General features: G+C 34.8%; 3 protein-coding genes and 1 long non-coding RNA gene across 6 annotated transcripts; 3 read left to right on the top strand and 1 right to left on the bottom strand.

Annotated features, from left to right (window-relative positions):
* Positions 1–1143: 1143 nt before the first annotated feature.
* LOC106444342 (short-chain dehydrogenase reductase 2a) lies at positions 1144–2421 on the top strand. Its single transcript, XM_013885830.3, has 2 exons — positions 1144–1323; positions 1481–2421. Exons 1-2 carry the CDS (start codon positions 1235–1237, stop codon positions 2292–2294), a joined length of 903 nt encoding a protein of 300 aa, XP_013741284.1. The 5' UTR covers positions 1144–1234; the 3' UTR covers positions 2295–2421.
* Positions 2422–6991: 4570 nt separating this feature from the next.
* Positions 6992–11059, bottom strand: LOC106440091 (patellin-6). The gene is made up of 5 exons (XM_048771811.1): positions 10218–11059; positions 9896–9970; positions 8129–8253; positions 7893–8034; positions 6992–7492 (listed from the first exon to the last, which is right to left on the bottom strand). Exons 1-5 carry the CDS (start codon positions 10839–10841, stop codon positions 7229–7231), a joined length of 1230 nt encoding a protein of 409 aa, XP_048627768.1. The 5' UTR covers positions 10842–11059; the 3' UTR covers positions 6992–7228.
* A 483-nt stretch (positions 11060–11542) lies between these two features.
* On the top strand, positions 11543–12479 carry LOC125596756. 2 transcript variants are annotated; one of them, XR_007331226.1, is made up of 2 exons: positions 11543–11902; positions 11989–12479. It is a non-coding gene; the product is annotated as an uncharacterized LOC125596756 (long non-coding RNA). The 2 variants fall into 2 exon arrangements; XR_007331225.1 differs by having other exon boundaries at positions 11543–11883.
* Positions 12480–23541: 11062 nt separating this feature from the next.
* Positions 23542–24963, top strand: LOC125596757 (macrophage migration inhibitory factor homolog). Of its 2 annotated transcripts, XM_048771813.1 has the most exons (3): positions 23542–23651; positions 23731–23900; positions 24601–24963. In XM_048771813.1, exons 2-3 carry the CDS (start codon positions 23790–23792, stop codon positions 24826–24828), a joined length of 339 nt encoding a protein of 112 aa, XP_048627770.1. In that variant the 5' UTR covers positions 23542–23651; positions 23731–23789; the 3' UTR covers positions 24829–24963. The 2 variants fall into 2 exon arrangements, with proteins under 2 accessions (XP_048627770.1, XP_048627769.1); XM_048771812.1 differs by having other exon boundaries at positions 23612–23900.
* Positions 24964–26288: the final 1325 nt, after the last annotated feature.

The following is a 26288-nucleotide window of genomic DNA, read 5'->3' on the forward strand; positions in this document are numbered from 1 at the left end:
TTTTTTTTTTCCTTTTCGGACATATATTGAGCTTATGTAACGTTTGATTTTAATATTGAAAATCCTATTGATATTCACTGTGAAGTATCTAACGTTACTCCCATTTTTACTAGAATCCGATATGTTGCCACACATCACCACCAGTCACTCGAATCTCATAAAAGACCTTCACATCTGGAGAACCAATATAATTATTAGACCATGATTAATCCGGAGTTTTTAGAGTGAAGTTCTTAACGGAAGTTAAGAAACTGTTTCTTAACTTTTAACTAAAAAGGCTAAGAACCAGTTCTTAAATTCCTTATTTAAGAACTGGTTCTTAGTTTTTTTAGTTAAAAGTTAAAAAACAGTTTCTTAACTTCTGATAAGAACCTCATCCTAAGAACCCTGGGTTAATTATGCTCTTAGACTTTTAAACATATAAAACTTGTGTTTCATACGGTCTACCTAATTATATAGTTGCTTGATGGCTCTGATCCGCCAAAAAAATGATGTCCATTTTCTTGGGTCATTTGCTCTATATATCACTATCTCCCAACATACAACCACCAAAAGTTTTAAAACGTGTATTTTTGATGAGTGGAGTATTTTGAAAATAGTAATTTTCGTGAAAGCACATAAAAGTATGAATATGAGAGAAAAATGCTAATATTTATTGTGTTTTTACGGTAACATTTTTAAGTATGTACCTCGACCCTTTCTATATGGTTGAGGAGGACTCTGGTATATAACTGTAGCCTCTGCATTGCCAGCATAATAAATACTACTGGCTAGATCTCAAATATAATTACTAATGTACTTTATAGATTTTTCTGACATTAAATCTGATATCAAATCATCAATGATACATTCCAAAATTATTTTGTTTCTGGATGGTTGCGTCTAATTTTGTTTTATACAGAGATCACAAGTAGATCCAGTTGACCTAAATAAGATTATTAGTCTCTCTTAAGTCTTATCAATTTAGTTTCTATAATTTAGAAACATTCATCCAATAGATAAATATAATTTGTTTGTCTTTCCTATCTGTTAGCTTTTGTGTATACTAAATTATTATTTAGAATGATTCCAAAACTTGAGCATGATTGGTTGTTTCACACTGGTTCGGAACTTATATTTCGTACACATACACACTTGTATAAATAGGTGTAGATGTATGCATCTACTACTATTCATTTCAACGCTAAGCTACAGATTCTCCCTCTATCTCTAACTCTCTCACTAAAAATCCGCCATGCCGGCTCAAGTGATCACTGAGCAGACCTTTCAATCCCTCCACGACACCATCATGGAGGATACAAATTCAACTTTATTTCATAAGAGGTACATATCTATATTTACATACATATTACATTATTTGTCCGTCTGGTGAAAAATCATAAGTAATAAACACAAATATTATCAGTATAAGTGAAGTACTTTTAGTTTTCTTACATATAGTAGTATTGGTCACATCTCATTTCCTATATACTTTATATAGGTTGGAAGGAAAAGTAGCCATCATAACCGGAGGAGCACATGGGATCGGCAAAGCTACCGTCAAGCTATTCGCGAGACACGGTGCCACGGTGGTGATCGCTGACGTGGACGCCACAGCCGGATCTTCCCTGGCTAAATCGATCTCATCATCCCAAGTCGCCTTCATAAGCTGCGATGTCTCGGTCGAAGCTGACGTGGAAAACCTAGTGAACGTGACCATCGCACGTTACGGTCGGCTTGACGTGCTATTCAACAACGCAGGAGTTCTCGGAGACCAGAAGAAACACAAAAGCATATTAGACTTCAACGCTGAAGAGTTCGACCAAGTGATGCGTGTGAACGTGCGAGGCGCAGGGCTCGGCATGAAACACGCGGCACGTGCCATGATTAAAAGAGGCTTTAAAGGTTGTATAATCTCGACGGCGAGTGTGGCGGGCGTTATGGGTGGAATGGGCCCACATGCTTACACGGCGTCGAAGCATGCGATCGTTGGACTGACCAAGAACGCAGCTTGTGAGCTCGGGAGGTATGGGATTAGGGTTAACTGCATATCACCGTTTGGAGTTGCTACGTCGATGCTGGTGAACGCGTGGAGGAAGACGAGTGGATGTGGTGACATGGAAGATGGTGATGATGTAGAGGAGATGGAGGAGTTCGTGAGGAGTTTGGCTAATTTGAAAGGAGAGACATTGAGAGCGACGGATATAGCTGAAGCGGCGTTGTATTTGGCGAGTGATGAGTCAAAGTATGTTAATGGACATAACCTTGTTGTTGACGGGGGTGTTACGACTGCGAGGAACTGTGTTGGTTTGTGATGATATGCCTCTTCTCTAATTAATCTGATAATTAACTGCATTTGGTAAATCTTTTTGTTCGTTTTTTGTTTGTGCCTTTGCGTTGTTGGAAATTGCTGGTGAATCAATAAAACAGTGATTTTAATCATTTGTATATGTCAACGGTACCTTTCTATTTTTGCCGGCAATCGATTAATGACATTATTAAGTATGGCTGATTCCAAATCTATTCTTAACTGATTTATATATAAGTTACATTATGTACATGGTGGAGCTAGTTTTTTTGAGGGGGACATATGACCCACATGTGGTTCTTTATAGAAAAAAGTTTACTTGTACTTTGAGATAAAAAAAATGACGGAAATTTAGCTTATTAACCTACATAAAATATGCCTATTATGAAATTGACCTCAATAAAAGATTTAGCTGGTTCCACTATATGCTTAATTATTAAGTAGCGTTATAAAACGTCGAAAATTTAGTTTCTTTAGCAAATCAAGAAGTAAAACTAAGTAGCTGTCAAGTACACTCTATAGCGAATTTGGCTTTAAGCAATTTAAGCCAAGGAATGACAGTTGTTCTTAATGCTCGCTTAATTTATGTAAAGCTATGTGTAATGCAAGGTAGCTTCCGAATTGATAACTGCGAAATATACATATACATATATATATATATATATTAAACATTTGATCCCTAGTAGGTTAGTCTTAATATTCGTTTACGTCATTAGATAAGTGTATAGTTTTAAAAACTTAGAAAGTTTGTTAATTAAAACGCATTTGGAGAAGAAACCCAAAAAAGCGACCGACCGATTCAATACTTGTTCTAGGAACAATTCTCTGGAAAATGATATAGTACTAATTATTACTAATATAGTAATTAATAAGTATAATTGGAAGTATGGAATACGAATCTCTTGGACCAACTCAGAATTTTATACGTGTTTTGTCATGTTGAGGTTCACCAACAACGAATTTTACTTTATCTTATGTGAAGTTTTTTAAAAGAGAAGTTAATTGGCTTTTATAGTCGGAGCTAAAGGTTTGATCTTATCGATATATTTAAATGAATGCAAGGCTGTATTGGGCTGTAATACATATGATATCAACGAAAATATTAAAATCAATAGTAACTTTTTTTTTTGAAACACAAATCAATAGTAACTATTGCGGTATCGTGAATCGTTAAACTCAAATTGAAAAGTTCTGAGAAATGCACGAAGTAAAGATTGGTTCCCAATGTTCAAATACACAGCTATATACACTGAACACTCCTGAAATTAAGATTTTCTATAGTATGCACGTTTATTAAAAATTTAATAAATGTTTATAATTTAATTTATTTTTTACTTTTTTATACACTTTCCAATAAATTTCCACCAATAAAATTTAATCAATTCAAATATTCTCAATTAATGTTCCTCAAAAGTATAAAAAAATATATATATATATATATTTTTAATAAAAAAATACCTTAACAATATAGAAAATCTATCTTTGTGGAACAAAAAAAAAAATCTAAAACATCTTACTTTCGGAAATGGAGGTACTGTTCTTTTATTAAAATTGAACAGAGGAGGAAAGTGATCTAATATTCTGAAGCCATCACTTTAAGGACGATTCGCTTTCTTCGATAGCCTATATTTGACTATATGGTCTACTATTCACGTTTTAAACCATAATAATAAAATACTACAGAAATAAGAGCCATGTTATCAAAACTAATTAGTTTTTTTTTTTTTTGAAAAAATCAAAACTAATTAGTTTTGTTGACTTTTTTAGGTAGGTCATTTCTTGAGGTGTTCGAATGCGGAAACCTCTTCAACAAAGAGTTGAAACCATGTTAAGGATAAATAAAGTCATTGTAAAATTAAGTCAGTTTTCACTTAGCATGTACTTATCCTTTTGTTAAAAATATTTCTTGTGTTAAGATTTGAAAAGTTACCAAAATATTGGTAGTTTTGTAATGGTACAAGAAAGTTAAATCATTTATGATCCGAGTTCAAATCACTTTCGGTATAATTTTTTTTCTTAAATTAGAATATTTCAAAAATGATTTTAAAAAAAAATCTAAACGTAGAACTTCCATTTTATAATATAAGATTTGAAAGGTTTACCTCTGATTTTTTTAGAAGTGTAGAGAAAGTCATAAGTTTAAGTGTTTCAGTAGTGAGTTTAAGTATAAAGTAAATAATAATTATAATGTGGATGATTGAATTTTATCTCCATTTTTAGCTTTATTTATTTTTAAATCAACTAACTTTACCAATCATTATGTAGCTTTATTTTTAAAAATTATAGACTATATCATTTTTTTATTTATTTTTACCAAACATGATTTATCTTTATTTGTAAAACTACAACAAAAAAAAAGTTAAAGAATTTTTTCTATGCGTATTAAGCAAAACAAAACTACATATTTATTATTTAGGCCGTAAAATCTATAACATAGAAAATATCATCAATAAAACATCATTTATTACTATTTAATACTCCATACGTATCATATTAAATTCTGTTTAAAGTTTTTGCACAAATATTAAAAAAAAAATCAGAATTTTATGCAATTTATCTTGGTTACATAAAAGTAACAATTAAAAAAATGTAATATTTTGTAATTGGTCACAAATTTCAAATGACATTAAATTTTATCTTGAATAGTGAGAACATCACTTATTATGAAACAAAATAAAAATCTTTAAACACCACTTAGTGAATATTTTAATAATTTTATTTACTTTTGAATATTTTTAAATTATTGAATTTTTAAATAATATAAATTTTATTTATTGATTACAATAAATAATAGTAAATTTTGATAATGTATGACTTATTTATTAATATAACTTATTTAAATTGACAATTAATTTTTATATGTATATCACATATCTTATATATTCTATTCAAAAATATCTACAACTTAAATTGGGAGATACAACCAATTTAACTAAAGTAAAAATTTCTACAAAAAATCTACAACTATAAAAATACAACTACAACAACTCACCTACAACACAAATTTCACAACTAAAATTTTAAAGTTGCAGTGTAACCAATCATTCCAAATGTCATCGATTTCTTTAGTCATGCGTTCTCGCTATACTTTTAGTTTTCTACTCTCTATTAGTTTTATCATTTATGTTTGATTAAATCACTTTACACATCTATTAACTAAAGAAAAAGTTTATCTCATGTTTGTTGGTGTTCTGGTTTCTCCGTGGTGGAAAAACTAATTATTATTCTTTTGATTAGTCAAATTACTGTGAAATTGTTTTTCCAAGATAATGCTAATTTTTTCGTCTTCAACATGTATGTGCTTCTTTTTTTTCCTTCGTAATTTCAGATATTCCATTATAAAACTTTCTAGGTTTTTTTTCTTGCAAAATGTAAACGCAAATGATACTTTTTTTGTTTGTGTTACTAAACATTTTAGTATCCATTTATTAGAAAAAATATACTCCCTCTGTTTCAATATAATCCATGTTTTAAAAAAAGTTATGTGTTTCTAAAAATACATATTTCACATTTTCTATGCATATAATAATGGTAAATTGTGAATTTCAAAAACATTAATTGTGTTTACTGAATTTTGATTGGATAAAAAATATGAGAAATAGCTAATCACAAAAAAATAATACATTTAACAATATGTTTTTAAAATTTGTGTGAAAACTCTAAAACATACATACATCATTTAGAATCGGAAAAAGAGTATAAAATTTGCCGAAGAGATCAACATTTAGTTCACTTCACAAAATTGGTATTGTCGCTCTTATCTTATCTTGTAGGAAAAGAAAACTATCTGTTTCTGTGCGTTGGGCTTTTATATGCTATTCATTTTGGTTTGGTAGTTAGTTAGTTTTCCTTGGGCCTTTTGTTGCATTATCGTTGGGTATTTTTCGTTTTGTTTCTGATTTCTTCCATTGAACAAGTATTGGGTAACAAATGCATTAGGCACCAGAAGCAGTCAAAACATGCAGAATCTGGTAGATTAGGGTCTGAGGAAATTAGCTAATGACTGGGTCTTCAAGTTTAGGTACCCGTTTCGGCTCTTAAAGCTTTAGATTTTTTCTTGTAAAAAATTTCATAGTTGAGTTCACTCTGGGTCGAATTTAGTCACAGCAGGATGAAACATTGGTCATGATCTCCAATTTTTTTTGAAGTTTTTACAAGAATTAGTCCCTTAAATTATTTAAAATAAGTTTTATAAACTTTCTTAAAAGAATGTTTAGAGCCTCCTAAATCTCAAATCTTCCCCTGAGTTCATTTTCTTAAGGTAAACAAACCCAATACTGTCACTGAGAATGCAACAGAGACAAACTACGTACATACCATTGTTGGTCCTGAACAATCTCAACAATGTTTAAAATATAAGCACTTCTGGTCAAACGTCTGATAATATAAAAAATCTGTAAAGCCCCGATCGCCCACAGCTAATGGGCCATCCACGCCCGCTCTCTCGGTCTGTGGGCCCCATCTCATTCCAGCGATCGGTCTGTTAATGTTTTCAAATGCTCGAAATCATTGTTTACTGACCCTGCAATCACCACCCGACCTTTCTCCGTGCTTTGGCCTCACTAGCACGTTATCGCAAATCACTTCCCGATAGGTCATCAATTCTTCTATTACTCCAGCTCAAGCACGCTTAACTCTGGAATTCTTTTTGGATGTGATCCGAAAAAGATAAGTCAACTTTGGTGACATAGGTAGCCAAATCAATTATTTTAAGCTTTTTTCATATATCACGAACCGGAATGTTACTGAACATACAAGATTTTGCTACTTTTTCAATCTATTGTTAAAATATTAAGCCAAACATTAAATGTCATACAATCAATGTTTTTATACATATCTCGCATATTTAGACATCCAGTTCAGCAAGAATGTTGAGCAAACAAACCTCGACACAACCAAAAGGAATAGTAATATGAAATCCGTCTTCTGAACAAGAAGGTCTTAGACGGCTGTAGTAGATTTTCTGACAGTGTAATGATAAGCAGCAACTTTCTTCTTGCGGGACAAAGAGTTATCAACCGAGATAATGAGTTCCCAAGCTTCTCCTGTCGTGAAAGAGTTGCAAACAGCTTCATCCGAAGCTTTCATCCTTCTTGGTTTCTCAACCACAATCGCGTAACTCTCTTCAGCGTTTGGAACAAACTCTGCCGTATACTCTAAGTCCCATCCTCCAACTACTATGTCCCATGATATCGTTGCTCCACCCTGTAATGTCATAATCCACATACACATATTTCATAATTCATCAAATCATTTTTATTTAACTCACTTAGTATAGGCATGCGAGTTTGATTGTAATGCAGTTTTCGGTAAGTTTGGTTTGCACAAAATCTTGGCAAATTGGACCGAACAAAATCTTGGTTCAATAATCGGTTAGTTTAGTTTAAATTTGGATATGATTCCGGTTTGGTTTCATATAGCTTTGATTAGAGTTTAAAAAACAAAAAACTGACTAACTACCGAACCAAATCAAATCAAAAACTGAATTTTCTTTTCTAAATCTACCGAACTGAACAGAACTCTTAACCGAACTTGAACCAAAAACCAAAATGTTTTATTCGGTTAATGCCTTTAGTATCTTCAAAAATGCTTATTGATATATTACCTCAATGCCTTCGATCTGAATGTTAACTTTCTCACCACCCTTGATGGAGAATTCAGAAGCGGGTTTAGGTGGTCCTTTTTGAGAATCAGTAGGACGACTAAGGCCGCCGTATTGCACCGGAATATCTTCAGGTCTTATGAACCTGAAACAGCAGCAAATGGTACATGCAAATTTAAAACATAAAGCGCAATTAGCAAAACAAAATAGGATGTAAAATAGTTTCTTTTAGATTGTACTTGTAAAGTGTTTCGGCTGCATTTCCTTCTTTGGACATTACAAACTTGCTCTTTGTTCTATGAGTCAAGAAAGGGCTGAACATTGAGTAGATCACACTGAAGTACCAAGGCACATTGATGAATATCTGCAAAAGTTTTTTTTATCTGACTAAAATTTAACATTCTTTAAAAAAAAGAATATCTACAAATATTGAAAGAAACAAACAAATGGATTCATTATAACTCGAAGAGCAGACTAGTATTTTTTTTACTCAGTCTTAGTTTGGGCAATGCGTTATTTAGATATAATGCATAGTCTTGGTCAAATATTTTTAAAATGTGATGGTGAATGGAGACTGATTCTTAATAAACTAAGCGTACGGCCACACAGAATCCTTCAGTGTAAGTAACTGTAGCAGTAGAAGATAAAAGCTACAGAATGATGCCAACACAGAAACATCTAAAACCACTCTTAATTACTATTATTTCTTAATTCCATTTTCAGAATTCGAACAAAAGTAAAAGAGAACATACAAATAAACCAACAAGTTTCCAAGATTTACAGCTAAATACTACTACTTGTTAGTATGAAAAAGAATTTAAGGGAAAGATTTCTTGAATCCCATTAAGCAGATTTTTACAAAGCATTTAAGACATTTTTTAATTTCTTGAATGAGAGATTAGCAACTAGGCAACCCAACACGCAAAACATAGCAAAAGCACATGAAAAAAACCGTAATAATTTCGACAGTTTTTCAGACAACAAGTACAGAAACATAATTTCGAGTTTCAAGTTCTTGTCTCCCAAAAGAAACAGAAACCCACGGAGAACTCTATTTCCAAGTTTCTCGAACTCTATATTTGAAGTTTAAAGGTGTTGTTCTTTAAAACCAAAACTTCAAACTCAATTTCAAAACTATTTGTATTTTATAATATGGTCTTTATATTTGTCATAATCAATTTGAATTCATAAAACTTTTGTAAATAACTAGCACATATATAGACATATTACAACAAAATTAATTAATAAAATATTACATTAAAATATAAAATTTTAAACATAATAACTTAATTAATATTAAATTTCAAGCAAAATACCATATTATTCCATAAAGTGATTCTCGAAATGCATATATGATCTACTAGTGCATTTCGAAGTAAAAATGGTTCTCCTCATTTTTAGATTAGAGATAAAAATTGTTGAAATCAGGTGATATTAATATTTGTAAATACATTAGACCAGAACAAAAAAATAAAAGAGAAACATAAAATATTACTAAAAGACTAACTTTTACCGATGATATTAATACTCGTGAATATATTCAATATGAACAAGAAAGAATTGTACGAAAAGACATCATCAACAACAACAACCATCTTGAGTTACACAAAACAAATTGGACAATATTTGAAAATTTTGAATGTTCCGGATCAAACTTACATGACTATTAGTATTGTTGTAATATTTAAATTTGTGTAATAGTTATGTCTTCGTGTAATTTTTTTAAAGTTTTTTTTGTTTAGTTTCTTTTATATATTTTTGTTACTTAAATCTAGTTTTAAATATTTTAAATCTTTTTTTAAAGTTTTATTTGATTTTATGTGTACACTTAAATTTTGTAAACAAAACTTAAAATATTTATGAGATATAATTTTTATAAAGATTAAAACAATAAACAAGAAAATATTTATGAATCATAAATGTGAAGTGTAATTGTAAGAAATCAAAACGTAAATAAAAATATGAAATTTTTAAGAAAAAAAATCCAAAGAGAATCAAAGATTTACCTTAGTAGCAACCATCTCAGGATAATTATCCTGAAAGAGAGAAAGAATCTGGTTCGAAGCAACTCTAAGCTCTCTCTTAGAGCATCTTTATCCAGGTATTTTAGTGGGGTTTTTAGTGGCATGGGTCCCACTAAAATGATAAAACCGTTATTTGTGTTTGCCAAATAAGAACCGTTCTTTGTTTGATTCTTGCAGTGTTCGTCAGCTTCACTGATACGTTGGCGGTACGCGATTGGTTAAACTTTTAATATATTTTTTTAAGGCAAAAAACTAAAATAAAAAAATAAGAACCCCAGTTTTGAGTTTGTGGGATAAAGATGCCCTTAGGCATATCCTTAAGATCCGTAACTTGAATAATCGAATTAACACCACCAGGCTTAAAATGAAGCAGCTTAACACCTCTCTCCAGAACCTGAACTCTCCATCTCAGAAACTTGTTGAGTTTCTCCTCGTCACCAAACACCCTCTCGTACATCTCTCTCTCTTTAAACACACCGTACGCGTTGTAACACACGGGATGCCCTTCTTTGTCGTACCCTCTCATGTACGCTACTCTACCTTCCAAATCTTTAAAACCAAGATCCTCTTCGGTCAGTTTCTCGGTCTTGAACTCTTCTCTCCACTCCAGACACTTCTCAAGCATCCTCAGCGAGTCTCCGACTTTGAAGTCCCTGGCTCTGAGGAACTTGAGGAGGATGACGTCAGCTCTGTCGTCACCGCCTAGGAGCGGGACTCCCCACATGGAAGAAGAGGATGCGAAGGAGGAAGATGAGAGTTTTTGTTTGAGGTCTTGGAGAGATTTTGCCTCGGAGGGTTTGAGTTCGGAGACGAAGTAAAAGTCTTCTTTGAAGTGGCTGGGGCGGAGGGGGATGAGAGTGGTCATGAAGGTTTTTTTTGGCTCTGTGCTTTGGTGATCAAATGGGGTTGGAGACAGTGAAGAGTCCATTGTTTCTTCGAGTAAGTTTTTTTGTGAGAAAGAGACTATCGATGGAGGATAAATAATAAGCAAAAGCAGAGGGGAAGAGTGAGAGTGACGGTAGCTAGAGAGAGATAGAGAAAGATATAGGCGTTACTTGTGATTTCTGATTTTGAACAGATGAAAGAATATTTTTACTGAACTCTAATTCCAAAATATATTTTGTTTTTGGACAAAATTGATAGTGAAATCAAACACAACCTTCGTATTATTATTAACCTGTAAGAGACGGTTCTTAGTTTTTTTTAGATTTTAATTATGAAAAGTTAAGAACCGTTTCTTAAATAAAAGATATAAAAATCATATATTAGCCGAAAAGTGTAAAAAAAAAAAAAAAAAAGTGTCAAATCATGAGTTAAGAATCTCAGCTAAAATACCGGAGTTAATCATGTCCTTATTTCTCGAATGATATCTAGGTTTAGGTAGTGTTTGTAAAAGTCCAACTGTATTATTCTGTAAAACTTCTTACGGTTAAATTATATAGTCATTTCAAATGTTCTCCTTTGAAAACTGATGTTTGTTTTTTTTGTAAACGGGCTTTCTTAATTAAAATGCAAAAAGAAATAAAACATTACAAGCCATAAGCTTAAACTTGTTTTGGGCTGAGCCCAGTGTTTTAATCTTGAAATAACACATATGACAGGAACTAGTAGACCAATTGATTTTGAAAGGTCCTTGAGTTGAACTTTTGGAAGGGGAAGTTTGTAGAAACAACGAGTCTGTGGATTCCTTTGGTCGAACCGCCTGAGATCATGATCTAAGGAACCAGAGCTGTGACATCGCTGACGACGCTCTTGGGATTGCATGTCGGATGCTCTGTAGGCGATTACGGATCTGCTTATCAATCAGAGATATGATTGCTTCCGGCGGTTTGAAGGTCTGTCGATGGAGTCTTGAGTTTCGCTCTGTCCAAAGCCAGTAGATTACAGCCTGAGTTGCTAGAAGCGGGAGGCGGAGAGAGTCACGATTGGTTCGCAAGTCCTGAAGTTGAGCGACAATATCATCCCAAGAGGTGAGAACTCAAAGAAGAGGTGATTTCTACTCTTCTGAGCAGTATTGCAGAGTAAACATAAGGGATCAACATTAAGACCCCATCCATTTAACATGTCTCTTGTAGGACCAACCAAGTAAGGAAATTGTGCCGCGGGATGCTGTAAGAGATCCAAACGATCTTAGCCCAAGGAACCGTCGGCTGGGAACCTTTAAGATAAGTGTATATCACGCCTGTTTTGTACCTTTGTTCCAGTCTTCCATCAACCACCCATTCATAACCATCTTCCACTTCTGATAACTCCACCGTGAACCTGTAGTGCTAATTGGTTCTCAGTTTTTGCTGCAGGTAGATGCCAACTCCCCGCGGAGAAGCGTGATGCCACAGTTGCTGTCTTTGGGATACCAAGACGCGAAGTGCTGGCGTTCAGAAAATTGTATAGGTTTTCAAAGGGTGACCAATTATCAAACCATTATCTTTGAAAACTGATGTTCGAAAGAGAGAAGACCGTTTTAGTTGGATGTTTCATGTACGATGTCTCTTCCTTTATACTACATGAAATATGGATGTGCATGGAATTTACAATTATACAAGAATGAAATTAAATACTTGAAGCATGTAGAAACTTACTCGTAAAAGACTCAAAACTCAAACCACTCTTCACCAATCATAACTTTTATTTGTTTCAACAAATTGGTATCTTGTCACTACTGATAACCTATTTACTTTTTAGCTTCTAACCTTATATTTAGTGCTCTGTTGGCAAGGTCGATCCCAATCTAAAATAGAAGACGCTTGTGCTTTTTTTTTTGACTAATAAAACTTCAGTTCAAAAAAAATAAATGTATATACTAAAACTAGATTAAAACCCTGCACAAGATCTTATTTCATACAAATAATGAAGACGCTTGTGTTTGAAATATAAAATATGTGAAGGACATTAAATTTACGGAAGTTGTTGGTAACATAAGATTATCTCCAATCCTACTATATTTTACTCTATTTTTCACTATATATATAGAATAATTTTTTTTTGATCATCACTCTATTTTTTATTCTAAAATAGAATATCATTGGAACAACAACCAACTCTATTATACTCCCTCTGTTTCCGAAAGTAATATTTTCTAGGGAGAATTGCCAAGTGTGACTCAAAACTTGGAGTCAAACCCAAAACAATACCCCAACTTGGGTCAAAGGCAAAAGTAACCTAAAAGGCTATTGAAATTACAACTATCCCCTTGTGACCAAACAAGAAAACGGAATTTTTTTTACGTTTCTACCCCTCGCAAGTCGTCTGTTTAGACGACTTGAAAATAAGTCGTCCAGACGACTTAACTGAAAGTCGTCTGGACAGTTAGTCTTAAACATAATTTAAAAATTTTGTAAAAATATTTTGATAAGTGAAAAATGGGAATTATGTAATTAACATATGTCTTAGGAGGTATAAATTAAGATATAACAAATTTCAATTGTTTTCAGCATAGATGAGTGAAAGTAGTGAGTCATGATATTCTTAAGTTTATGTTTCATCAACATATGTTGTAGTATTGTATGTGTTCTTAGGGTTAGATTTTGGAAAGCATTAAAACCGTTTTTGAAAATTTTTAAAATTACTTATGCGTGTTCATTTCTGTGTATAGTAAACACTATTTAAGTATAATTTGATTTTATAACGTGGTTAGTTAGTTAATCTAGTCATTTTAGTTTAGGGGTTCATTTTAGGGTCTAGGACGACTTAATATTTTGTCGTCTGAAAACAGACGACTAAATATTAAGTCGTCTGTTGTACATTATCAGCCAGAATAAGTCGTCTAAACCGGACCAAACCTTAAAGTTTACCAATGTACTTTTAAAGCTAACCGGATTATTTACCCAATATATAAGGTGATTTTTACTTTTTTTGTTTCATTTTTCGCGAAATTCAGAAACCCTAACAGTTCTCTCTCAAAGGCGATTTCGAATTCCCACGATTTCCGAACAAACCATCGTTCTCAACGTCGGCTATCTATCTCACCGTTGTCGCCGCAGCTTCTTCTAACCCTAGCGCCGCCGATTCCTCTAAACCCTAGCGCCGCCGATTCCTCTAAACCCTAGCGCCGCCGCTTCCACTATTTCCGAACAAACCGTCGCCCTCGCCACCGTGGTCACCAACGTTCTCACCGCCGCTTCCTCTAAACACTAGCGCCGCCGCTTCTTCTAAACCCTAGCGCCGCCGCTTCTTCTCTGTAAACCTTAGCGCCGTTTCTCTGTAAACCCTAACGCCGCTAAGTCATCAATCTCGAGGAAAAGATGAACATAAAACGTTGTCTCTATCAATTTACTCATTCTCACCGTTTCACGTTTATTTTTTCAGATCTATAACCGCAATGACGAGTACTCCAACTCCTTCTGCGACTGGAAGACTTGTAAGTAATTTAAGTCGTCTGGAAAGTCTTCCAACTGGACGACTTAGTAGATGACTTAAATATAAGTCGTCCATTTGGAAGACTTTCCAGACGACTTAATTATAAGTCGTCTACTAAGTCGTCTGGACTTATATTGTTGTCTTTGATTATTTTGCAGACAAAAAGGATGGATATTCCAGAACTCCCCCGTAGGTTATACACATCAGGGGAAGAGCCAGAAGCCCACAATAGCATTTCGTATCATACGGATAACAGCAAGTTGCATACTGCTCTTAGGAAAGCTCTTACTGCTCTTAGGAAAGCTCTTACTGATGACGAATTTGAAGAGCTCAAGGAGTCGAGTTTGGGAGTTTTCATCAAGTTCAAGGAGCAGGGATTTGGTTGGGCTTCAAGGCTGGTTCACTACATGCTCAGTTTCAAGCTGGACATTAAGAAGAAGTATGAGATGTGGTCTCTCGTTGGTCCAGAACCTTTGAGGTTTTCACTGTTAGAGTTTGAAAACCTCACTGGTCTAAACTGCGAGTACATCGAGGACCTTGAGACACCAAAATGTGACGTTACCCCAGAGATGGTTTCTTTCTGGGGGATGCTGGGAGTTCATCTGGAAGCTGGGCCAACTACTGATCAGATAATAGCAGCACTGAAGAGATGCGGGGATTGGTCCAGGGAAGATCGCAAGCGGCTCGCGTACCTCTCCATCTTCACTGGATTCATTGAAGGGAGAAAGTTTTCAACCGCTACACGATCTACTCTGGCAAGGCTAGTGATGGATTTAGAACGGTTTGAGAATTATCCATGGGGGAGAGTCGCGTTTAAGGTGCAGATGGACTCTTTGTGGAACAAAGAAATTGCTGGCTGTTACACCGTGGATGGGTTTATACAAGTTCTTCAGGTCTGGACGTACACAGCTATGCCGGAATTGGGTGCTAGTATTGGTGGTCCCAGAGCAGACAGTCCGTCTCCACCGATACTGGCTTACGAGGGCAGCAGAGGCCGCAGATCAATGAAAGCTGCTATCTTGAGTCAGGTATTTACTTCAATCCAAAAGACTGCGCAGACGACTTATTATAAGTCGTCTGGAAGGTCGTCCAGCTGGACGACTTATCGGACGACTTATAATAAGTCGTCTGGAAAGTCTTCCCAGCTGGACGACTTATCGGACGACTTAATTAAGTCGTCTGGAAAGTCTTCCATCTGGACGACTTATTAGACGACTTATTATAAGTCGTCTGGAAGGTCTTCCAGCTGGACGACTTAGTAGACGACTTATAATTAAGTCGTCTATTTAGTATTTTTTTTCAAATATCTAACTCGATTCTTCTATTTACTGCAGACCCGCGTGATCAACTTTGTTGAGAAGGACATTAGTGAAATGTGGCCAAAATGGGACTCTGAGGTTGAGGACCTGCCCGCGGAGAACATCATTAAAGTCATGTATGAGCGGAGACCGTGGAAGTGGACCATGGATTGCTGGGAAGTCACTGGTACTAAGGTCAATACAAAACCTAAGGTTGTGACTCCATCGAAGAAGGCCAAAGAGATGGTTGTGTTGGAGGAGGAGGAGGAGGAGGAGGAAGACAATCCAAGACCTCGGAAGAAAGCTCGTAAAGAGGCTCCTAAAGTGGCTAGTGAAGAGGCTAGAGAATAGGCTAGAGAAGAGGCTAGAGGGGTGACCAGAGAGGAGTTGGAAATTATGTTCAAGGGCGTAGCTGACTGCATGAAAAAAGGGTTTAATAAGTGCATGAAGGAGTTTAGGAAGTTGTCCGATAGATTGGAAACTGTGGAGAAGAAGGTTGGTGTCACCAATCAGGCTACCCCTCCACCTCTAACCAATCAGGCTACCCTCAAGATAAACAGCCTACCCCTCTTGCCAAAGAAACCGGGGGTAGAAACAAACAGGCTACCCCTCATGCCAATGAAACCGTGGTTAGTAACCAGCCTCCTCCTCATCAAACCAAAACAGCAGCCTCCTCCTCCTCAAAAGAAACAGCAGCAGCCTCCTCCTCCTCAAAAGAAACAGCCTCCTCCTCAAAAGAAACAGCCTCCTCAAATCAAAGAGGTTAGTATCAAATCCAGGGTTAACTAGTTGTCCAGACGACTGTAAAAGTTGTCTGGACGACTAGTTGACCCTGGACGACTTAAACGTAAGTTGTCTGGACGACTAGTTGACCACGGAAGACTTAATTTTAAGTCGTCCAGGGTCAACTAGTCGTCCAGACAACTTTTATTTAAGTCGTCCAGAGTTAACTTGTGTGCAACTTTTATTGCAGAGATGGTTGCCGGAGGATACAGCAACCGAGGCGAACTCGGTAAATAAGATCTTGCCGGAGGATAAAGCTTCCACCGAGCCAAGCGATCCAGTTTCAGAACCGAGCCTGGTTGTATTGGACAAGCGTGCAAAGAGTAAACGAGCGAAGAAACCTGCTCTCACTGTGAGATCTCCTTATACGGCAGAGAAAAAAAAAAGATAAAGTGGCAGCCTATAATCCATTTCCGCCAGTAAACAAAGATAAGTTGAAGGAACTCGCTGATTGGTTGAAAACTGATCCGTAAGTGATTGCTTTACCCATAATAGCTTGATTTAGTCGTCCAAAACTGATTGCTTTTTTGTTTGCAGTCATTATTTAACTAAGACCGAGGACAAACCACGTACATCACCAACAAGGTGGTACCACTTCCTCCGGACAGCCAGAGGATGGCTGGAAGACTGCGTAAGTCTTCTGCACACGATTTAAGTCGTCTACAAAGTCGTCCAAGTAGACTACTTTCCAGACGACTTAAAGATAAATCGTCTGGAAAGTCGTCTACTTGGACGACCACGTAGACAACTTATATTTAAGTCGTCTGGTAACTTCTAACTTGTTATATTTAATATGCAGCATATAGATGCTTGGATTAATGTGCTAAGGCAGAGGTATCAGGAGAACCCACAAGCTTTCAGGAGCGAGCGAATGTGCTTCCTGGATCACAACTTTTCCCAGTCTTGGAGAGAGCAGTATCAGCTCTTCAAAACATCGGAACCTGATCACAAAGGTTTAGGAAGATATCTACCTGGTGGGGCGTCGAATTTTTATGACGGATCAATACCTTCATTTTGCCAATCAAACAAGAAGTGGGGGGAGGACATTGATGATATCTATGCGCCAGTGAACTTGGACGACAAGCATTGGGTTGCTATTTGGATATCGATCCCTAAGAGGCACATAGTCGTCTGGGACAGCATACCTTCATCTAGTGTACCAGACGCATGGGATGCGATAATGGAGCCTTTTCTCCAGATGGTCCCTTACTTTCCACTTAGGTGAGTTCCATCCACCACAATGACCCTTCTCTGATACTTAAAACCTTTGATAGAAGCTCCAAAAGAGAGAAATAGATACTTAAATCTTTTCATAGAATCAAGTTCTATCGCCGTGATAGAATCAGGATTTGCAATGGAGATTTGCTCGAGATATGATGCCAGACGCGAATACCCTTCTTCTGCTGATCCTCTCACCAATCTTTGTGCATATAACAGTGCTCTGTATGAAGTGGTGTAATCAAGCGCCATGCCAAACATGTTCCTCATTGCATCAGTGATATGCTGCGGAGTTATCCCATCAATGATTCCAACACGATCAATGAAAAGACTACCTACATACTTCGGAGTACAGTGTCTCCGCTGAGCGATTCGGTCTCCCGCTGAGCATAAATGTTTTTTCCACATACTTTGTTACCCAAAACGTGTTTGTCCCATGTTTGACACTCGCTCTGACCTTCCATCCACAATAGCTAACCGGACATGTTGCCACAACGAGAGTTTTCGTTGATTTGTATAATCTGAAAGAAAACTTACCCCTCACTGCTGCCAACCGCAGCTCTGAAAGCAGTGCACCCTTGCTAACAAAACTCTGGTTGACATAGATACTGGTACCATTCGATTTTCCTCCTTCAATAGCATTTGTCTTAGCATATGTCTTTTGGATTTCTTCAAAACAAATATTATCATCATCTTCCTCATCCTCATCTGGAACCTTTCCATAAAGACTGTAATCCCCACCATTCTGATCCGTTTCACCAACAATAGAATTATCAGCATCCTCCTCCCCATTTTCCTCCTCCCCATCTTGATTTTCATCTTCAACAAACTCATTATCACCAACATCTTCAAAACATTCATCAGCTTCATCATCATCACCAACATCTTCTTCCCATTCACCAGCTTCATCATTATCACCAACATCTTTTTCCCATTCACCAGCTTCATCAATATCCCTTTTCTCTGAAACCGTTTCGACCTTGCTGCGGCTTGATACACAAAGACATACTCTATGGGTTTTGAGTATCTCCAGCAAGTTTCGGACTTGTCTATCACTTGTAACATTAATGGGAAGACTGCCTGGAGACATCATCATTTCTGCTGGTAATGAGTAGCTAATCTCCACACTCACTGTTCTCATGTCCAGGTTATAATCTTCTTGAGCCATTGCAACAAGTTCAGCATGTGTTGAATCTTCATTCAATAAAAACAATCTTGCTCCTTTGAGATCATCAACCACAAAATCCCAACGGAAATCTCTCAACAACCATTCTCCATACACTGCATGTAACTGAAAAATCATCTGCAAATATTCAAAATAAAACACATTAGTAAACATAGAGAAAATGAAGAAGTTCAATAAACATTGCCGCAGACGACTTAGCATTAAGTCGTCCAGAAGACTTAAAGGTAAGTCGTCTAAAGAGGTCACTTTTGCAATTGAAAATTAAAAGGGACGACTTAATTCTAAGTCGTCCGGCTTTGTTTGTTAAAAAAAAACTTCAGACGACTTATATATAAGTCGTCTACGAGAAACGGGCTAGTTTTGCATTTGACCGAATCGTGTCAGATCTTTGACTATTTCTGGACGACTTATAATTCAGTCGTCTCTGAGAAAGTTAAAATTTCAATATTTTATGAAAACTTGACGACTTACGTGTAAGTCGTCCTAGGTTAGTTTTGTAATTGAAAAATAAAACTTGAAATTTAACTTTCTCCAGACGACTTAGATGAAAGTCGTCCAGCTAAACGACTTAATTTAAGGTCGTCCGGGATAAGCAAGGTTTGACCAGAAAATTGGGAAAAATTCTGGACGACTTTGCTTTCCCCGGACGACTTTAAATTAAGTCTTCTGGAGGGACGACTTTATATTAAGTCGTCTGGTTAAAGTTAAATTATGAAGTTTTATTTTTCAATTACAAAACTAACCTAGGACGACTTACACGTAAGTCGTCAAGTTTTCATAAAATATTGAAATTTTAACTTTCCCAGAGACGACTGAATTATAAGTCGTCCAGAAATAGTCAAAGATCTGACACGATTCGGTCAAATGCAAAACTAGCCCGTTTCTCGTAGACGACGTATATATAAGTCGTCTGGAGTGTTTTTTTTTAACAAACAAAGCTGGACGACTTAATTTAAGTCGTCCGTTTGACCAGAAGACTCATCAGTAAGTCTTCTACATACAGATGACTTACTAGTAAGTCTTCTACGCGAACAGATCTTGAAAAAAAATTCAAATTCGTACCTTAAACTAGGTGAGATGACTTCGTTTGCACACAGGGTCTTCTCCAACCACCCAGAACCTCAAACGAAAGCAACCGTAAGTCAAAACGAAAGAAATATGGCTCTGTCAACCATAGCCCATATTTTGAATCAAAAGCTTGAGTTTTTTGAATGAATATAGAGAGAAAGTGAAAGAAATGTTGTTTTTAGTTCATAACAATTGAAACAGAGAGAGTGTAAAGAGATTTACGTGCATTAAAGGGCATTAAAAGCTCCAAACAGTTCGTACAAGGTTGTTGCCACTATTCATTGCAGTGGCAATATTGTAAATACTTGAAGAAGATGAGGTTGAGACAGTAAAGAAGCCATTTTCGAAAAAAAAAAAAAAAATGTTAATGGCATTTTCGTAGATAAACTGCAGGTGTGAGGTTAAAATCTCAAAAAAAAGGAGTCAAAAGAAAATGTTAGTTTTCTGTTTGACTCCAAGTTTTGAGTCACTTTTGCAAAAAGCCCTATTTTCTAAAGTGTTCAGGCTTATTAATAATTCAATAAATGTTTATAATTTAATTTTTCTTTTACTTTATTATACACTTTCTAATAACTTTTCACCAATGAAATTTAATCAATTCAAATATTTTAATTTAATGTTTCTTAAAAATATAAAAAAGTACATTAAACATATATAAAATCTATCTTTGGAACAAGTAAAAAATCTAAAACATCTTACTTTCGGGAACGGAGGGAGTATAGAGTTACTCTATTTTTCATTATAAAATAAAGTATCATTAGAACAACAACCAACTCTATTATATATAATTATTCTATTTTAGAAAAAAAAAAAAAACCATTGGAGATGGTCTAATCATACGGTCCTTTTAGGTTTCTACAATGGATTAAATGTTTCAAGTGGAGCCTATCCTTTAATAATATGTTGGGCCGATACTAAAAACCTATGTTGGCCTGAGATTGCTCATCGCAATTATGATCTATTTATTTTTTGGTAAAATCTCAACTATGTACGTCAATAACCATAAAATTTGGTAGTGACTTACTCCAGAATAAAATCCCAGAAACGCAATACAAGATGAGTGTTAATCCAAGACTCAAAGCTATTGAGAAACGAAAAAAGATTCATAGTTGTAAGCAAAGTAAAAAAAAAGGAAAAAGAAGTCCCCTAGTGATTCATAGGAACGGTTTGGGTAATATATACTAAAACTTCAGTTCAAAAAAAATATACAATATAACCTCTTTAAATTAATATTCTATAAATTAATATACACTAAAAATCTCTATAAAATAATATAATTGTATAGTCCCAAAATGAGTTTTTGGTTCAATTAGTATATCGATAAATTAATATCTCTATAAATTAATAAAAACTTATAGTTTGGGTGTAGTCCCAACATTATTAATTTATAGAGGTTTCACTGTATATATATACTAAAACTAGATCAAGACATGCGCAAGATCTTATTTCATACAAATAATATAGTGTTCGTTAGGAATATGTACTGTGTTTTTGTGACTCAAATTGGATTTCTTCATTGTCGCATGGATCTTATTTCTCTGTATCAATAAATCAAAAATGACATAATTAGATAACTAACAAAGTCTCAAACTACTAAAAATATGACATAAATTTATAAATCACATGTCTATTTTGAGTTAGTTTATTTAGAGAAAAAAATTGAATCAGTTTCTCGAGCTACATATTATTGATGTCGACGATCCAAGCATATTTTTTGAGTCAGTAATCTAACCAAGGGCATGCACATATTCTGGTTAAAAAATAAAAATCATAGTTGATGTTCCAAAAATTTCAATTTTTTTTACATAAACCTTTATTTTCCATCGTCACCCAATTCTTCTTTTAATGACAACTATGAATGTTAAGAATGCATGCATGTAATGGAAATGTTGCTGATAATCGAGTATGGAAAATCCCACAGTAAATAAGCAAAAATCATTACAAAATAAGCATTGTCAAATTAAATATAATATGTCAGTTCAGTGGCAAATTTAGTAAATACTTTAGTTATAAAAGGTAAAGATCAAAAGAGATTGAGAAAAACTCTCATTACGACACGTATGCAAAACACACTTGTAAATAAGTCTGCAATTTCAGGTAATCGGATCAGTTTCGGATAAGACCCGTTCGGTTCCAGATATTTCGGTTATTTAGAAAGTGTATCCAAATAGTACTTGATTGAATCTCGATTTGAATTCGGTTCGGATCCGGTCGATTCCGGGTCGGTTTTACCATTTAAAACCCAAAATGTAAATATCTCTATAAACTTTGAGCAATTTAAACAATTTGTTATAGTTCCCAGCGGTCACAAACGTTATTAAAATCTCTGGCAATTCTGGTCCGAATGCCATTTTTTTTAGTTTTTCATTAATGAACGGCATTTTTGTAATTTTCTGTATCTGCTTTCTTGTGCCTCCTTTTCCCAAACCCAAATTTGCAGCCTCTTTTAGTGTTGCAGACTGAAATTCATCATTTGATTCGTGATTTTTTGCCAATTATACATAAAATATCAAGATTTAACATAGAATCACCGATTATAAACTCGAAAAATAAAAGAAATCATCTATTGTACACGTTCTTACATAGAGTTTTCGGATTAATCGGGTAATCTGAACAATTCCAGATATAAACCGAATCCCACCCGATACCCATGAATATTCATAACTTTATCCATCGACTAAATCTCATGGATCCGAAACCGAGCCGAATCGGTCCATTTCGGATCGGATCCGGTTTGGGTATTCGGATAGGATCCGGTTTGAGTATTCGGATCGGATCCGGTTTTGAGTATTCCAAATTCGGGTTAGGCAGTGTGGTAGCCAATCCACTCTGTAGCACTAAATGCGTTCCTCCCGAAGCCGATCGGATCAGCCCATAGGGTTTATCAAAAAAAAAAAAACCTGGTACCAAAAAAACGTGTAACAAGCATGTGTGATCGCAACTGCAAACCGTGTAACCAGTAACCATACCTAACGATTTCAATAAAAATTGAATTAGGCAGCTGTAGCCAATCGTTTTGAAAAATACCTTCAAATAATATTAAACCAAGTTTTTTGTTCAAAAAATAACATACAAAAAAATATCTAAAACAGTATTCATTAGATAATAAAATAAATATATTTATATATTTGAGTTTATGATTTATTGATAGAGTTTAGGGTTCAATTTATAAGAGGGACATGAAATTAGGGTTTAGAGTTGAAGATGTAGGGTAATTTAGTATTTTTATTGATTAATAAGTGCTATTTTAGAATTCTTTTCTTTAAATACTATTTTGTGACAAAAAATTGGTTAATGTTATTTATAAGTTTTGTCCAATAACTTTTATAAAAGTGAGCTTAATAGTAGAAACCATAATCAAATAGCGGTCCATCCGCACCACATGTATATGCAATTATGCATAACCAAGATCTGATGAAGTATATATTTAATCTGATTTAATTCTATCTTTCAATATTTCTCAGAAGGTTCCACGTATGGAGGAGATGCTAACAACATTGCTTCACCGTATTAGGTTAATCCTTTGGTTATCCTAAATAATAATTAATTAGGGACGTGTTTTTATTTGTTATGTGGTCCAATTTGGGTCTGAAACCAATTGTTTTAGAGGGCGACGTAGCTGTAGTAATTGATTCAGTCACACGTCAAGTTGTCAGATTTCACCAAAGATATTATCTCGTAGATTGTTCACATCTTACACATTTTATAATAATGCAACTCAATCATTTCTTATTAAACACTTCATTAACTTGGAGACGATTTTTTCTTCTTTTTTTTTTTTTTTGTCACAGAGACATGTTTTCTTCTAAGTTCTCTATTTATTGGCCATGTGAGAACTTCTTTTCTTCATCTTCAACTTCAACTCCATAATAAAGCCCTTCTTGATCCTTCTTTTTGTCTTTCTTCAGATTCTTGGAAATAAGCTTAAGGGCATCAAGAAACGGGCGTTGGTGTTGACGGTAACAAAATGCCTTGTCTTTACATTACAACTAACGTCAATTTGGACGGCTTCAAAACCGATCCGTTCTACTCGGAAGTCACCAAAGCCGTCGCTTCTATCGTTGGACGGCCTGAGAACGTAAGAAGCTCTCTTTACGGTTGATTCCTGTTTCCTTTAGAATTGGACTTACATATGCAACTTGTTTAACTTCTCCAGATGCATTTTTGTCTTTTAATGAAACTCAGTATTCTCTTTCCATTTTAGAGTTTTACACAAGTTAAAATTTGTTCAATGTATATAATGTTTTTACAGATCCTACAAATGATGTATCTTTTTCTAAATACACTCAATTACTTCATCTTCTCTAATTAGTATCTTGTATAAATAGAAGGAGCTATATTTTTGGTTTAGAAATATAAGGTCTTTGGGAAAGATATTTGAGGCATCTTGTACAACTTATAGAATTCGGTTGAATATTCCTAAATACTATAAAATGATACTAATAATTTTACTGGGATGCCAATGATAAAAATATTGTTTACTATGTTTCACTTAAATTGGCATCTTGACAAAAATATGGCTTATAAAAAGGTCAACATCATTGTCTTTTCTATTAGATATTTTATATGTAAAGAATTGATCAGATGTCCTCCTGGAATTATGATTAGATCTTGCTTATAACCCTATATTGTGGATCATGGTGCCTATTGAAACCCAAAGAATAATATCATGGCCAAGATTTGTTTTCTCTAAAATATTTATTATATGTGTTGAGAAGATGAGATTAGAAATCTTCCAAATTCTATCTTTATTAAACAAAAAAAAATGTTTATTGCAGTTGGTGATGGTGGTGTTGAAGGGGTCAATAGAGATAGTATTCGGTGGAAACAAAGAAGCAGCTGCATATGCAGAGATTGTGTCGATGGGAGGCATCACCAAGCAAGTTAAGAGGCAGCTTATTTCAACCGTTGGTTCTATTCTTCACACTCATTTTTCTATTCATCCCAGTCGTTTTATCTTTAAAGTTTTTGATATCAATTCTTTGCCTCTTCCTTCTAAACTATAGTTTTATGATCTGTCTATTATTGTTCATACTTGACTTTTTCGAGTTAACGAACAACACATATCTCTTCTTGAACCTTTTTGTATCATTAATTATATGTTTACAAGCTTTATTATACTATCACATCATCATTCGTAAGATCTTGACCATATAATCTTAATCCCAGAGACGTATATATACTGACTTATTAGACTCGGTCATAGTTTCATTTTCTTCTCATCATAGTCGCATATCTCTTCTTTTTGATTTGTTTCTATCATTGTATGCTTAGAAGCTTTAATATACTAATATCATCATTCAGTAAGATCTTGACCATATGATCCGTATACTGAGTCATTGGACTGGGTCATAATTTCAATTTCTTCTATAATCACTTTACCATTTTTTTTGATTAGAGAAGTAGACTCCTTGAAGATTAGGAACAAACTTTGAAGTCTATGAGTTTCCCATCCTTATAGTCGCTATCTTAAAATATGAACTGAAATGAATGAATAAAACAGACAAAAAACATTTCTAAAATTTAAAATATCTCACCAGTTTACAATTGTCTTTGGTTATGATCGGGACCAACCATTGGTACACACGTTCTTGGTTTGGACCACAATATAGTGGTATACACATTGAGATCAAAGAGGGATTCAGAGAATTGCAAGATGAAATTTCAAAATGCAACTAAGAGCATTTCAAGAATAATATAACTCAATTTAGAAAGTCAACCGATCCAAATACAACATGAAGAAAAGTAGTTAGAAATAACGAGGAAAATTACATGACGGGAGCCAAATTCAAACTATTTTACGTACAAGCTACTCTGAAAATTAAATACATTGGATACGCCTTATGATTTGGATATAAAGCAAATGAAAATGTGATTGATTGGTTACAAGCCATTAGCAAAGCTACAAGCCTACAAGCTATTGGAATAATAATTAAATTACTTTTCCCTATTTGTGCTAGTGGAAAGGGTGCACCCACTAGGACACTACCTTAAACCACCTCCAAGGTTCTAAAGTGAAAAAACAAAAATAAATAAATTAATAATGCTAAAATTAAAGAGAACTGCTGGCTAATCAAACAAGTATTAAAAAGGCGATATACTGATCAGAGAGACTGTCCACGTCGGACAGTTTAATCAACCAATCAGAAGTTCTTTTTTTGACACGTCATATCGGATATGTGATGTTGGGCTACGATTTTTTGTTGAAGCGAAAGAACGTTAATGTGTTGGCCCATCAAGCCCACCTCTATTGCTATGGCTTCTTCTTCACGCCGTCGAGAACTGAGATGCGAGAGCTCAACGTTTCCCTTTCTCTTTTCTCCAGATCCCGTATAGTTAGATCGAATCGTGAGACCTTTTGTTTTCCTCTCTTCGTTTCCGTTTCGCGGTTTGATCCACGATCATTCAATACGTCCCCCAAATCCTTTGTATATTTAATCTGATTTATGGATTCTCTAATCCTTTT

The sequence above is a fragment of the Brassica napus genome, unplaced genomic scaffold (genome assembly GCF_020379485.1).
Source record: "Brassica napus cultivar Da-Ae unplaced genomic scaffold, Da-Ae ScsIHWf_127;HRSCAF=226, whole genome shotgun sequence".
In the NCBI taxonomy this organism is placed as follows: Eukaryota; Viridiplantae; Streptophyta; class Magnoliopsida; order Brassicales; family Brassicaceae; genus Brassica; species Brassica napus.